This window comes from Electrophorus electricus, chromosome 20 (assembly GCF_041902795.1).
Source record: "Electrophorus electricus isolate QZ-2024a chromosome 20, ASM4190279v1, whole genome shotgun sequence".
NCBI lineage: Eukaryota > Metazoa > Chordata > Actinopteri > Gymnotiformes > Gymnotidae > Electrophorus > Electrophorus electricus.
The window spans coordinates 17546204-17561672 of NC_137516.1; the positions used below are offsets into that span (position 1 = coordinate 17546204).

Here is a 15469-nt window from a genome sequence, read left to right on the forward strand (position 1 = left end):
CCTTGATCTCCTGAAGTCAACAACCATTTCTTTTGTCTTGTCAACATTCAGATACAGGTTGTTGACCTTACACCAGCTCACAAGTTCTTGCACCTCCTCTCTGTATGCTGACTCGTTGTCTTTGTTGATGAGACCCACCACGGTCGTGTCATCAGCCAACTTGATGATGTGATTCGAACTGTGCATCGCTGCACAGTCATGAGTCAGCAGTGTGAACAGCAGAGGGCTGAGTATGCTGCCCTGGGGAGTTGACACTGTCAATCAAAGATAGCTTTGATAGGATCAAAGATAGGAGGAGCTTTATAAATCTTAATGGAGCTTCATGGAGCTAAGAAGACATAATAATGGTTTCACAACTCATAGAATACCAAAAAAATCATTCAGTGCACACAGTATATATGTACATATTTATCCAGTTTATCTGCATTATATCTCTTCATCATTATCTTTATCAGATTAAAATATTTTGCAAAGAAAGTGATTGATAAGACACTGCCTATTAAAACATTAATTGTTGTCTGTTTTTAGAACTTTAAGAGCAAATTATTTTCAAAGGTTCATCAGTTAATCTTATCAGTACGATACGTGTATTAGGTCATTTGCCAGGCTTTCAACATTATTAAATAATTTAAGAAGTGATAAAATTACACCTTTGAGATAAGATTAACTGATTCATAAATGTGTATTATCCCACACAAATCAATAAACACAAGGTATTTGGTGTTTTGAGTGCCATGAAATAAATGATGATCATATTACATATTTGAGTTAGGATTAGAGTTAAACAATATTCCTACTCTCACTAAGTGGGATTTGAGAGAATCACATTGTGATGAGCAGTGTGAGATGGTGTAAGGGTGGAGTTCTGTACCTCAGTAGAAAACTACATTAACCCCATTCAGCTTTGGCTTTCACTCACTTCACATCATCATCATGCTGCTCTTTGCACTTTCCGTCTTAGTGACACTTTTAGGTGAGTTTATCTTCATTTCTAGTTTTAAATGATGCAGAAAACCTTTAAAAACCTAATTAAACACATTTCTATGAATGCCAGTTTCTGTTGAATGTTTTAATTTGGAGGACAGCAACAGATGTTTTACTTCCTTCTTCTTCTCTCACCAGGTGAAGTCTCAACACAGAACATTAAGCCACTCGACACAGTAAAGCATGTCTCAGAGGGTGATCCTGTTACTCTCTCCTGCATTTACAGTGATAGTAATGCTTATCTTCAGTGGTATCGCCAGTATCCCTCATCTAGACCAGAGTTTCTTCTTTTTGCCTATGAAAAAAACCACAACAATGACCTTATTCTTTCTAGAATAACGGCAGAAGTCATAAAGGCAAAAGACCAAAGCCATGTGAATCTGACAATCTCCTCTGCTGCAGTATCAGACTCTGCACTGTACTACTGTGCCATGGAGCCCACAGTGACAGAAAACCCAGCTACACTGAACAAAAAGCACCACATATGACTCATGCAGAGCCATGTTTTTGCCAGGAGGGGGAGCCACTTGTTTTTGCAATAATTCAACCCCTAAATCTTATTCAGCATTTAGGCTTTTAGTTCTCATTTAAAATTACATTAAAACAATTGAGGCAATATCTAGTAATGATCTTACTTAATAAATGTATACAAGACTTTAAACTAAAAATAAATTAACCATGTGTGATCAAATATAACATTTGATGGGTTATTTAACAAACTATTAACAAAAAATTATTTTGGGGAATTGATTTTTAAATTTTATTTAAATGTTTTGACACTGCTTGATGTTTTTAGCTGAATCTGCAGACAGTGCCATTAGACCAGAAAACCACACCATATCTATAATTGAGGACAGCATTACCATACTGTCCTGTACATATGATGGATCACCTTATAGACTACACTGGTATATACAGAAACATGGTTCAAGACCAGTGTTTCTACTGCTGACTATTAGAACTACTGAAGATGTTACATATCGTAAATAAACTTACTCACAACTGGTGGCAGTGACCAATCACCCAACTTCCACCAATGATCACCCACATTCACACATCCATCCACAATCCCATGATTATTAGTCATTCCCTCCACTTGTTTCACCTTTGCATTTTCCTACTTCAAGAAATTCAAGACTTCAAATGTTGACACTGTCAGTCAAAACTGTGGGGAGGAGCTTCATAAGTCTTCATGGAGCTAAGAAGATATAGCAGTGGAGAAAGATCTCACAATATTATCGCTCTGTCAAGACCAATCATGTTCACCATTACACTCTTGTGTGTGTGGCTTTCACTGGGTGAGTTATGAATTAAGTTAAATTAATTAAATCACTATATGAGCACAATGAGTGATAAATTAGTCCGTGTGGTAAAAGAGCAGAATGTGTGTTAGACTTAAATCATTCTGCCATGATCCAAATGTGTTAACTTTATGTTCTCTTCTCTATGGCAGGTGACTTTATGGCAGATCCAATAGAACCACTTTTCCCCCATAAAGCTGAGTTTCAGGGTCATAATGTTACTCTGTCCTGCAGCTACAAAGAGTTCAGTGGTATTGTGCAGTATCTCTACTGGTACCGACAATATCCACAATCCAGACCAGAATTCCTCCTTTACATCTTACCAAGTGGAATGAAGAGTGATCCTCTCCCACCACGCATGTTTGTTGAAGTTGATGTAAATCTTAAAAAAGTGGATCTGCTGATCTCCTCTGCTGCACTATCAGACTCTGCACTGTACTACTGTGCCCTGGAGCCCACAGTAACAGGAATCCCACTTTCACTGTACAAAAACCTCCTATTACACAGACAATATTAAATGGCCATGATTTTTTATATGAACCATGTCGAAATAATTTAGTTATTGTTATTATATTAAAATAAAATCAAATAAAAAAACACAAAGTATGCTTGCATAACTCTACAGTATATATGTAAATTTGGGAAATGTGAATTTCTGATTATCATATTCCTGAGAAAAAGTAAGAAAAGGTAAAAAAAACTCTGACAAAAAATTTCTGTCAAAACTTCAAACTCTATTTTAAGAAATGCAAGTGCAAATGTTTCTCAGATATGCATTATTTATACTTTAACATTAGGCCCTGTACAATCCTTTAAGCACTATAATATAAATGATACTATATATTATATTTATTATATAGAAATATTGCATATTTGTTGTGTTAGGATTAGAGTTAACCAATATTCCTACTCTGACCAAATGGGATTTAAGAGAAGAGTGTATTTTGATGATGTGTTTTGTGAGATGGTGTAAGGGTGGAGCTCTGTACCTCATTAGAAAACTACATGAATCCCATTCAGCTTTGGCTTTTACTCACTTCACATTTTCATCATCATGCTGCTCTTTGCACTTTCTCTCCTAGAGACAGTTTTAGGTGAGTTTACCTTCATTGCTAGTTTTAAATGATGCAGAAAACCTTTAAAAATCAACTTAAACATGTTTCTATGAATGCAAGTTTCTGTTGAATGTTTTAATTTGGAGGAAAGCAACAGATATTTTACTTCATTTTCTTCTCTCACCAGGTGAAGTCTCAACACAGAACATTAAGCCACTTGAGAGAATAAAGCATGTGTCAGAGGGTGATCCTGTTACTCTGTCCTGCAGTTTCAGTATGATTGGTGGTGATTATCTTCCGTGGTATCGCCAGTATCCCTCATCTAGACCAGAGTTTCTTCTCTTTGCTTATAAAATAAACTGAACAATGACACTAATCTTTCTAGAACTTCTGCAGAAGTCATGAAGGCAAAAGACCAAAACTGTGTGAATCTGACGACCTGAAACTTTCCTCTGCTGAAGTATCAGACTCTGCGCTGTATTCTGCACTGATAAACACAAATCCATAAAATACTGCAACAGCAGTCATGTTTCCCGTAATTATGGATTGTTTAATCTTTTGTATAGTTTAATGTAATAATGTAATAATGAAACTGCAGGTGATGGGACAGTGGGTTGTTCTAAGGGAAGTCCAGTTCACAGTACTTGGCATATGTAAAGTGAGTTGTGTATAGGATATGTATGTATGTACATATGTATGTATGTATGTGTGTGTGTGTGTGTGTGTGTGTGTGTGTGTGTGTGTGTGTGTGTGTGTGTGTGTGTAAAAGCATGTATAAAAGTGCCCATTTTTGAATCTGAAATGGAATTGGAGTTAGCCAGAGTTCAGGAGTCTAATGGCTTCTGGGAAGAAGCTGTTGCACAGTCTGGAGATGCCGGACTGGATGCTGCAGTACCTTCTTCCAGATGGCAAAAGGGTGAACAGTTCATGTGAGGGGTGTGTGGGGTCTTTCACAATGTTGGTGGCTTTCCGGATGTAGCGTGTTATGTAGATGTTCGTGATGGAGGGAAGAGAGACCCCAATGATCTTCTCAGCTGTTCTCACTATTCTTTGGAGGGTCTTGCGGTTAAAGAAGGTGCAGTTCCCAAACCAGGTAATGATGCAGCTGCTCAGGATGCTCTCTACAGTACCTCTGAAGAAGGTAGTGAGGATGGGTGATGGGAGATGGGTTTCCGGAAGGAAATAAAGACGTTGCTGGTCTCTCTTGGTGATGGAACTAGTGTTCAGGGTCCAGGTGAGGTTCTCCGCTAAGTGAACACCAAGGAACTTGATGTTCTTGACGATCTCCACTTAGGAGCCATTGATGGCAAGCGGGGAGTGATCTCACCTTGATCTCCTGAAGTCAACAACCATTTCTTTTGTCTTGTCAACATTCAGATACAGGTTGTTGACCTTACACCAGCTCACAAGTTCTTGCACCTCCTCTCTGTATGCTGACTCGTTGTCTTTGTTGATGAGACCCACCACGGTCGTGTCATCAGCCAACTTGATGATGTGATTCGAACTGTGCATCGCTGCACAGTCATGAGTCAGCAGTGTGAACAGCAGAGGGCTGAGTATACTGCCCTGGGGAGTTGACACTGTCAATCAAAGATAGCTTTGATAGGATCAAAGATAGGAGGAGCTTTATAAATCTTAATGGAGCTTCATGGAGCTAAGAAGACATAATAATGGTTTCACAACTCATAGAATACCAAAAAAATCATTCAGTGCACACAGTATATATGTACATATTTATCCAGTTTATCTGCATTATATCTCTTCATCATTATCTTTATCAGATTAAAACATTTTGCAAAGAAAGTGATTGATAAGACACTGCCTATTAAAACATTAATTGTTGTCTGTTTTTAGAACTTTAAGAGCAAATTATTTTCAAAGGTTCATCAGTTAATCTTATCAGTACGATACGTGTATTAGGTCATTTGCCAGGCTTTCAACATTATTAAATAATTTAAGAAGTGATAAAATTACACATTTGAGTTAAGATTAACTGATTCATAAATGTGTAAAATCCCACACAAATCAATAAACACAAGGTATTTGGTGTTTTGAGCGCCATGAAATAAATGATGATCATATTACATATTTGAGTTAGGATTAGAGTTAAACAATATTCCTACTCTCACTAAGTGGGATTTGAGAGAATCACATTGTGATGAGCAGTGTGAGATGGTGTAAGGGTGGAGTTCTGTACCTCAGTAGAAAACTACATTAACCCCATTCAGCTTTGGCTTTCACTCACTTCACATCATCATCATGCTGCTCTTTGCACTTTCCGTCTTAGTGACACTTTTAGGTGAGTTTATCTTTATTTCTAGTTTTAAATGATACAGAAAACCTTTAAAAACCTAATTAAACATGTTTCTATGAATGCCAGTTTCTGTTGAATGTTTTAATTTGGAGGAGAGCAACAGATGTTTTACTTCCTTCTTCTTCTCTCACCAGGTGAAGTCTCAACACAGAACATTAAGCCACTCGACACAGTAAAGCGTGTGTCAGAGGCTGATCCTGTTACTCTCTCCTGCAGTTACAGTGTTGGTAATGCTTATACTCTTCAGTGGTATCGCCAGTATCCCTCATCTAGACCAGAGTTTCTTCTTTTTGCCTATGAAAAAAACCAGAACAATGACCCTATTCTTTCTAGAATAACGGCAGAAGTCATAAAGGCAAAAGACGAAAGCCATGTGAATCTGACGATCTCCTCTGCTGCAGTATCAGACTCTGCACTATACTACTGTGCCATGGAGCCCACAGTGACAGAAAACCCAGCTACACTGTACAAAAAGCACCACATATGACTCATGCAGAGCCATGCTTTTGCCAGGAGGGAGAGCCATTTGCTTTTGCAGTAATTTAACCTCTAAAGCTTATTCATCCTTCATTCTATGATGGACTTCTACTTCTGAAGAGCACATTCTTGCATTGCAAATTCATTACTGATTATTTGCCAGTTGTTCCTCAAAATAAAACTACTTCCTGCAAATTGTTACAATACTTACCTGACTAGACTCCAGACACCCCCAGAGTAGCTCATACTGCCACACCTACACTGCACTGGCTACATGGACTATATATAATGTAATAAAGCACAGTGGCTTGGTGTTAGCCTGTTTGCCTATCAGCACTAGGGTCTCACGTTTGTGTCTATGTCTGGATGGAGTTTCCATTTGTCTTCTCTATGTGCCTTTGTGTTTCTACTCTGGAGCTTCTGTGTACAATAAAATAGTAAAAACTGCCCTGGTGTGAGTAACTTCATACATTCATGACAAAGGATGGACAGTTTATTAGCTGGAGAATGGATTTCCTCTTGAGTCTTGGTCCTCCCAAGGTTTCTTCCTTAAAACCCTATTTGCACCTCCAGTTTTAAGCTCTTTTTTGTATGATTTGTACTTCACTTTAACACTACTTTAACACATCATTCAGGTTTCATTTGAGCTCATTTAATACAGAAAAAAAAGAAAAAGAAAAAAAAACACCCCCCCAAAAAACACCTTTTGTTTTGGGGGTTTAAAATATGTATTTGGAGGCTGGAGATTCATTTTCAGTCATGGTCTAAATTTCCTGATTCACCAGGGTCTTGGCATATAAAATGAAAAGGTTTGAACATATACATCAAGTTGTTCAGGAGCTACACAGTATTTTCCACTAAATGTAATAGACATCTCCAAAGTGCCCAAAAACCTCTCCAAATACACACAATCATCAGGCACTATACATTGAGTGTGCAACCATGTTCAACAACTTGCTAAAAGACAATATTAGCTTCATTATAGCATTATAGCATTAAGACGGTGTTTAAACTCTTCTAACAATCGGCTCTTTAAGCTGTTAAATTAAAGAATTAAAGACATTTCAAAGAAAACCATCAAAGAAAGAAAATGCAGTCAATGAAAAAAAAAATGTAAACCCAAATGAATGTATCTTAACATGCATTCCAATTATAGCAGTATTTCAGCTCGTATCTACCAGCTACCTTGGAGCACGTCTGCCTATACCTCGCTCCTTACTTATACTCTTCACCCCTTGGACCAAACCATTTACAGGTACTTAATAATTTAAAGTTCCTATTATTTCCCCCATATTGTCCAAGATAAAGGCTTATCATTTAAAACATTTGCCAGTTATACAGTTTCTTTAATAAAATATATACATATCCAGACATATACAGCCATTAACCAACATTTTGTCCTCCACCACTCTGCTTGGGAAATTACAAGGAAAGAAGTGACAGCTACTTCATGAGTGCAAAGACAAACCTTGGATTTATTGTGATCCTCAGTGACCCTCGTAAATGTACTTTTAGCTAGTGTTTTAATAATTGCATCCCAAATGCCAATTCTTTCATTATAGTATGGCAGGTAATTAGGGTCCATATTAGAAATATCCAGAATGACTAATGACAATAGCTGGATAATGGCGTCCTTCAAGGTTTGCTTATGCACGACCATCAGTTGTGGCTTGTCATGCACCTCCATTGCAGACCCACATCTGCTACTTGATTGGATAAAAGCACCAATATACTGGCATGGTTTTGTCAATGAAGTTAATGGTTGCACCTTGCTCAGAGATGGTGCATTCTGTCCTTCTGAAAGCATTCAGTCAAAGGTCATTCACAATTAAAGCAACACGTTTCTGCTCTTACATGTTTACATTAGGTTTTTACTGGTAACAGACGATGTTAATTGGGTTTACCTGGCAGATGGAGCATCCAGATGAGCAGTAGTTGAAGCCATAAATCAAGCTCATATATAGGGGTGCATGTGAGGAAATCTGGCTGTTCACAGTAACCTTGTTCCTTTCTGTATGTATAGTAAAAAAAAATCCTCTTCTACTTGGAAACCCTCAAGAAGTAGTTTGGTTACAATCCTCTCCACCATCTTTAATACGATTTGTCGGGAAATGTTGGTTGGTTCTGTGGAAGCGGTCATCTGCAGAATGATTGGCCTCATCTTTGTAGTCTGGTGTGAATCACACAGTCTGTAATTATCCCAATGAACTGCTGCTCAGTTATTATTCAGGCCTGGTCCATAAACTGAAGATCTCCTCTTGTCCTTGTGAGTTTCTTGGTGGGCTTCAGGTTGCACAGTTGTCTGTAATCCAGGAAAATTCCTGCACTGGAGACCTGCACGTTGTTGTTTCACTAAGAAGGCAGGGAGATGTGTTACGGTAACACAGACATAAAAAGGTCAAAAATTAAACAGTAGTAGGGGGTTAAGGGAAAAGAGAAGAAAGTTACATATCTAAAATGCTCCAGTTGGGTGATCAGTCCATGTGATGGTCAGACTCCATGCTCCAACAGGTAAACATCTAGGCCTTATGTGGTTATGTGAAAACTGACTGCATCTGAAAAACACACACACTTGCTGACAATAATGTTAAAATGGGTGAGTAAGTAAAATGGAATATTGTGGAATATTGTGGAGGTGGAGATGGTCCTCTTGGTGATCCTGTCCCAGTAGAAAACCCTGCGGGGTGCGGTGTCTCGAGGGTCTCGGTGTGACTGGAATCATTTGACATGACAAGGCCATCTGAGTTGATGCAAAGACCCCTAAATGTCCTGGACACCTTGGTTTTCTGCAAAACACACACAGAGTAAAAATGAGTAAAAATGTTCTAAGATACCATTTTCTAAAAATGCCCACATCTAAAATAAGTATAAATGCAATCAGGCAGGAGGAAGCACTAACCATTGTGGAATATTGTGGAGGTGGAGATGGTCCTCTTGGTGATCTTGGTGAATATTCTGCACCAAAGACTGTGGATTCAGTGCTCAGGTAGAAGGTCGCCTCGGTGATGCTCGTTCCTGTGCGCTGAATTATCAGAGGAGATGCTGATGAATATGACTGAAAATGGGACAGGCTGGTTAAAAATGCTCTTAGTTGAGACTGTTAGTTACCTTGATGCAGGCCACGGCATTCACACTGGCAACGTTCCGTAGGGTAAGCTACAAATTCAATGAAAAGGTAAGGTTAGGAAAACAGCTGTCATGTTCATTTTCACTAAAATTGTGAACTGATTTCCATGACTTAGTCTCACCTCTACAAGCATGTTGTAAAATTCATTGTTGTAATATGTTGTTTCATATGTATGTATATTTGGGAAAATGTGAATTTCTGATTATCATATCCCTGAGAAAAAGTAAGAAAAGAAAAAAAATCTCTGACAAAAAATTTCTTACAAGAAATGCAAGTGCAAATGTTTCTTACATATGTATTATATATACTTTAACATTAGGCCATGTACAATGCTTTGAGCACCATAATATAAATGATGATCATATTACATATTTGAATTAAGATTAGGGTTAACCAGTATTCCTACTCTCACTAAATCGGACTTGAGAGAAAAGTGTATTGTGATGATCAGTGTGAGATGGTGTAAGGGTGGAGTTCTGTACCTCAGTAGAAAACTACATGAATCCCATTCAGCTTTGGCTTACACTCACTTCACATCATCATCATGCTGCGCTTTGCTCTTTCTGTCTTAGTGACACTTTTAGGTGAGTTTATCTTCTTTTCTAGTTTTAAATGATGCAGAAAACCTTTAAAAACCTAATTAAACACGTTTCTATGAACGCCAGTTTCTGTTGAATGTTTTAATTTGGAGGCCAGCAACAGATGTTTTACTTCCTTCTTCTTCTCTCAACAGGTGAAGTCTCAACACAGAACATTAAGCCACTTGAGAGAATAAAGCATGTGTCAGAGGGTAATACTGTTACTCTGTCATGCAGTTTCAGTAGTGGTAATTTGCTTCAGTGGTATCGCCAGTATCCCTCATCTAGACCAGAGTTTCCTCTTTTTGCCTATGAAAAAAAAACAGAACAATGACCCTATTCTTTCTAGAATAACGGCAGAAGTCATAAAGGCAAAAGACCAAAGCCATGTGAATCTGACGATCTCCTCTGCTGCAGTATCAGACTCTGCACTGTACTACACTGTAATAGTCACATATGACTCATGCAGAGCCATGTTTTTGCCAGGAGGGGGAGCCACTTGTTTTTGCAATAATTCAACCCCTAAATCTTATTCAGCACTCAGGCTTTTAGTTCTCATTTAAAATTACATTAAAACAATTGAGGCAATATCTAGTAATGATCTTACTTAATAAATGTATACAAGACTTTAAACTAAAAATAAATTAACCATGTGTGATCATGAAGTTCAGCCTTGAAATCTGATAATGAAGAGTCAAGTCTTCCATCTGTCTGTTAGTAATGAACACAATTCACATATGACCATCACATTTTACACGAGTATATTTTCAAGTATCACTATACTTGAATATAAGTGGGAGGATAAGTGGGAGGAACTTAATGTGGTGGTACTATAGTGTGCACAGTATTGTGTGTTTCAGGAGACACTGGCATTTTTGTGTAAAGCTCAAGATCTGAACTTACATTCAGGATGAACATCTTACTACTCTTCTCTGTTTTCATAACTCTCCCCAGTATTGGGATGTCATTTTTCAATATAACATTTGATGGGTTATTTAACAAACTATTAACAAAAAATTATTTTGGGGAATTGATTTTTAAATTTTATTTAAATGTTTTGACACTGCTTGATGTTTTTAGCTGAATCTGCAGACAGTGCCATTAGACCAGAAAACCACACCATATCTATAATTGAGGACAGCATTACCATACTGTCCTGTACATATGATGGATCACCTTATAGTCTACACTGGTATATACAGAAACATGGTTCAAGACCAGAGTTTCTACTGCTGACTATTAGAACTACTGAAGATGTTACATATCGTAAATAAACTTACTCACAACTGGTGGCAGTGACCAATCACCCAACTTCCACCAATGATCACCCACATTCACACATCCATCCACAATCCCATGATTATTAGTCATTCCCTCCACTTGTTTCACCTTTGCATTTTCCTACTTCAAGAAATTCAAGACTTCAAATGTTGACACTGTCAGTCAAAGCTGTGGGGAGGAGCTTCATAAGTCTTCATGGAGCTAAGAAGATATAGCAGTGGAGAAAGATCTCACAATATTATCGGTCTGTCAAGACCAATCATGTTCACCATTACACTCTTGTGTTTGTGGCTTTCACTGGGTGAGTTATGAATTAAGTTAAATTAATTAAATCACTATATGAGCACAATGAGTGATAAATTAGTCTGTGTGGTTAAAGAGCAGAATGTGTGTTAGACTTAAATCATTCTGCCATGATCCAAATGTGTTAACTTTATGTTCTCTTCTCTATGGCAGGTGACTCTATGGCAGATCCAATAGAACCACTTTTCCCCCATAAAGCTGAGTTTCAGGGTCATAATGTTACTCTGTCCTGCAGCTACAAAGAGTTCAGTGGTACTGTGCAGTATCTCTACTGGTACCGACAATATCCACAATCCAGACCAGAATTCCTCCTTTACATCTTACCAAGTGGAATGAAGAGTGATCCTCTCCCACCACGCCTGTTTGTTGAAGTTGATGTAAATCTTAAAAAAGTGGATCTGCTGATCTCCTCTGCTGCAGTATCAGACTCTGCACTGTACTACTCTGCCCTGGAGCCCACAGTAACAGGAATCCCACTTTCACTGTACAAAAACCTCCTATTACACAGACAAGATTAAATGGCCATGATTTTTGATATGAACCATGTCGAAATAATTTAGTTATTGTTATTATATTAAAATAAAATCAAATAAAAAAACACAAAGTATGCTTGCATAACTCTACAGTATATATGTAAATTTGGGAAATGTGAATTTCTGATTATCATATTCCTGAGAAAAAGTAAGAAAAGGTAAAAAAACTCTGACAAAAAATTTCTGTCAAGACTTCAAACTCTATTTTAAGAAATGCAAGTGCAAATGTTTCTCAGATATGCATTATTTATACTTTAACATTAGGCCCTGTACAATGCTTTGAGCACTATAATATAAATGATACTATATATTGTATTTATTATATAGAAATATTACATATTTGTTGTGTTAGGATTAGAGTTAACCAATATTCCTACTCTCACCAAATGGGATTTAAGGGAAGAGTGTATTTTGATGATGTGTTTTGTGAGATGGTGTAAGGGTGGAGCTCTGTACCTCAGTAGAAAACTACATGAATCCCATTCAGCTTTGGCTTTTACTCACTTCACATTTTCATCATCATGCTGCTCTTTGCACTTTCTCTCCTAGAGACAGTTTTAGGTGAGTTTACCTTCATTGCTAGTTTTAAATGATGCAGAAAACCTTTAAAACTCCACTTAAACATGTTTCTATGAATGCAAGTTTCTGTTGAATGTTTTAATTTGGAGGAAAGCAACAGATGTTTTACTTCATTTTCTTCTCTCACCAGGTGAAGTCTCAACACAGAACATTAAGCCACTTGAGAGAATAAAGCATGTGTCAGAGGGTGATCCTGTTACTCTGTCTTGCAGTTTCAGTACGATTGGTGGTGATTATCTTCAGTGGTATCGCCAGTATCCCTCATCTAGACCAGAGTTTCTTCTCTTTGCTTATAAAATAAACTGAACAATGACCCTAATCTTTCTAGAACTTCTGCAGAAGTCATGAAGGCAAAAGACCAAAGCCATGTGAATCTGACGACCTGAAAATTTCCTCTGCTGAAGTATCAGACTCTGCGCTGTACTCTGCACTGATAAACACAAATCCATAAAATACTGCAACAGCAGTCATGTTTCCCGTAATTATGGATTGTTTAATCTATTGTATAGTTTAATGTAATAATGAAACTGCAGGTGATGGGACAGTGGGTTGTTCTAAGGGAAACTGAAGAAAAGAAGAAACTGTAGCAGAAATTGAGTCTGCAGTTCAATCATGGCATGTTTAGTGGTCATTGGCTTCTGTTTCTCATTTTAGGTAAGATGGACATGATTAGTGGACATTTCATGAACAGAAATAAAATATTCTGCACCGGAGCATATTTAGTAAACTGGGGAATCTGTGTTCAAATGTTAAAGATGGGTTTACACTTATGAAATCAAAATGATTCTAAATCTCTTTAGCAGGTTACAGTTCTGGTGAAGAAATAGGACCAGCCTCTTCTACTGTAAATGTCCTACAAGGAAATGCTGCTACCCTCTCCTGCTAATGCAATGAATCTGGTATAACTGATTCTCTGCTGTGGAATTGTCAGTTTTCCAGATCCAATTTCTTTACCTGGTCAGTGAAGACCTTCACTGTATTACCTTTATACATGTAAATCAACCAATTATATAACTGATGGAATTTTATTTCCTGATATTGTGAATATAATATCAGAATATAATAAGCTTTTTATTCAATTATTTTATATGAAGCACTTTGAATGGCTATTGTGTATATTTATATTTTTCAGATCACCTACAAACATGGACTAATGCTCTTATTAATGCAAAGCTTTACTCCAGTGTTCCTTATAGTTAGATTCCTCTTGTTGACGAGTTTTATCCTGTTAACTATGACTTAGAAGCCTGGTCTAAGAGTTTCTTAATGCCTAAAACAGTTACACATAAATGAAGTGTTTTGGTTCATAACAGATTGTGCCTTGTGCCCCCTGTACCAAATATGATTGGCTTTTATTCTGACTGGCTCTACTCAAGTCACCACACCCAGGCAGTCAGTTTTTGAGCAAAGCCAAAGCCGAAACACTGATATGACTCTGCAAAATACTAACCACCTGTTTCATATGTCCTCAGTCATCAAGAACACTATGTAAACAGATCACTCCCACAACCTCATTGTGAAGTATTGCTGGATACCAAGCATGCTGAGCATTCTCTCCTGTGTATTCCTACTGTTAATGAACTGTGCTCTCCCTTTAGTCTACGTGTCTGTCATGAACACCAGGGTTTAATTCCTGGACAAGCCCACATTGATCTCAAAGCTCTGGTTGATGTGAAACCATATAGAGTCCTAAAAATGTTTTTAATTTTTTTATATTTGTGGGCTGTGATGGCTCAATGGTTAAGGTACTTGACTTTTGCTGGGTTGCTGGGTCAAGCCCCCCCTGCCAAGTTCCCACTGTTGGGTGCCTGAGTGAGACCCTTAACCCTCAATTGCTCAAATTGTACTCAGTCATAATTGTAAGTTGCTTTGGATAAAAGTGTCAGCCATAAATATAAATCTGAAGGGCTAGGAATGAGGTGTAGTCTAGTACAGAAACAGAGGTTGGAAGCCAGGAATAGCAACAAGGGAATAGAATACTTAGTATGCATCTGAGGAAAGCAATACTTTGCAAGGTGGGCTGGGAAAATGGGAGGCTATGAAGGAAACACATGAGAGAAGGAGGTGTTGCCTATCAGTACTCAGGAGAGGGTGATCTATGCCTGGGTACAGTAAGACTAGTGGGCTGGGTTGAATCTGTCACATTGTCTCATTTCAACTCTTTGGCTTTCTTGGACTCTGTCTACTCCTGAGCAACCCGGAATGGAACAATTTCGCATAAGTTTCAAATCATTAAACACAGGAAACATAGAATTCAGCAGTACACTCTAAGGTCCTCAGTAATCTAAACTCTGGACAAAAAAAAAATAAAATTAACTCTGAATTTCAAATGATCATAAAAAGACTAAAGAAATCAGAGACAGTCTACAGAGTCATGTGGGTGGTCTAGATAATCTGGGTTTTGTTCTGGGCTTCCTGCTCTCTCATTGGTTACTACCAGGAAAAGAAGGAGGAGCTGAAGTATGATGTTCAGATAGAATGTCAGTGTGAGACTTCTAAGTTACTTCTAAGACAAAGGACAAAATACAACACAATGTTTCTCTGTTTATTTCTGCTTTTAACAGTACTCACAGGTAAACTTTTGGTTCCATTTAAAAATATTCCTTATTTACCTGTTTATATATTACATTTGCTTATGTGTTTTAAATATATATGTATTGTTAAATATTATGTTATTAATCTGAGTATTAACCTATTGGTAGTAATCAACTACAAGTCATTAATTTGTAGTTAATCAGTCTGTGGGACTAACTGAAGATCTTTTTCAGGTGATAGCACACAGGACAGCATCACCTCTTTATCTTCTGCAGTCAGTTTTAAAGAGGACCAAACAGTTACACTCTCCTGTAACTACAGCTACACTGTGTCTATGAACAATCTGCAGTGGTATTGCCAATATCCCAATTCAAGGCCTCAGTTCATTGTTTTAGTGACTGA

The 15469-nt window shown here is 37.6% G+C and overlaps 1 protein-coding gene across 1 annotated transcript; it reads right to left on the minus strand.

Moving 5' to 3' along the window:
- Positions 1-8519: 8519 nt before the first annotated feature.
- Positions 8520-9476, minus strand: LOC145652642 (uncharacterized). Its single transcript, XM_081703601.1, has 4 exons — positions 9380-9476; positions 9240-9287; positions 9031-9153; positions 8520-8917 (listed from the first exon to the last, which is right to left on the minus strand). The coding sequence occupies exons 1-4, from the start codon at positions 9389-9391 to the stop codon at positions 8666-8668; spliced, it is 435 nt and encodes a 144-aa protein (XP_081559727.1). The 5' UTR covers positions 9392-9476; the 3' UTR covers positions 8520-8665.
- Between the last annotated feature and the right edge of the window lie 5993 nt (positions 9477-15469).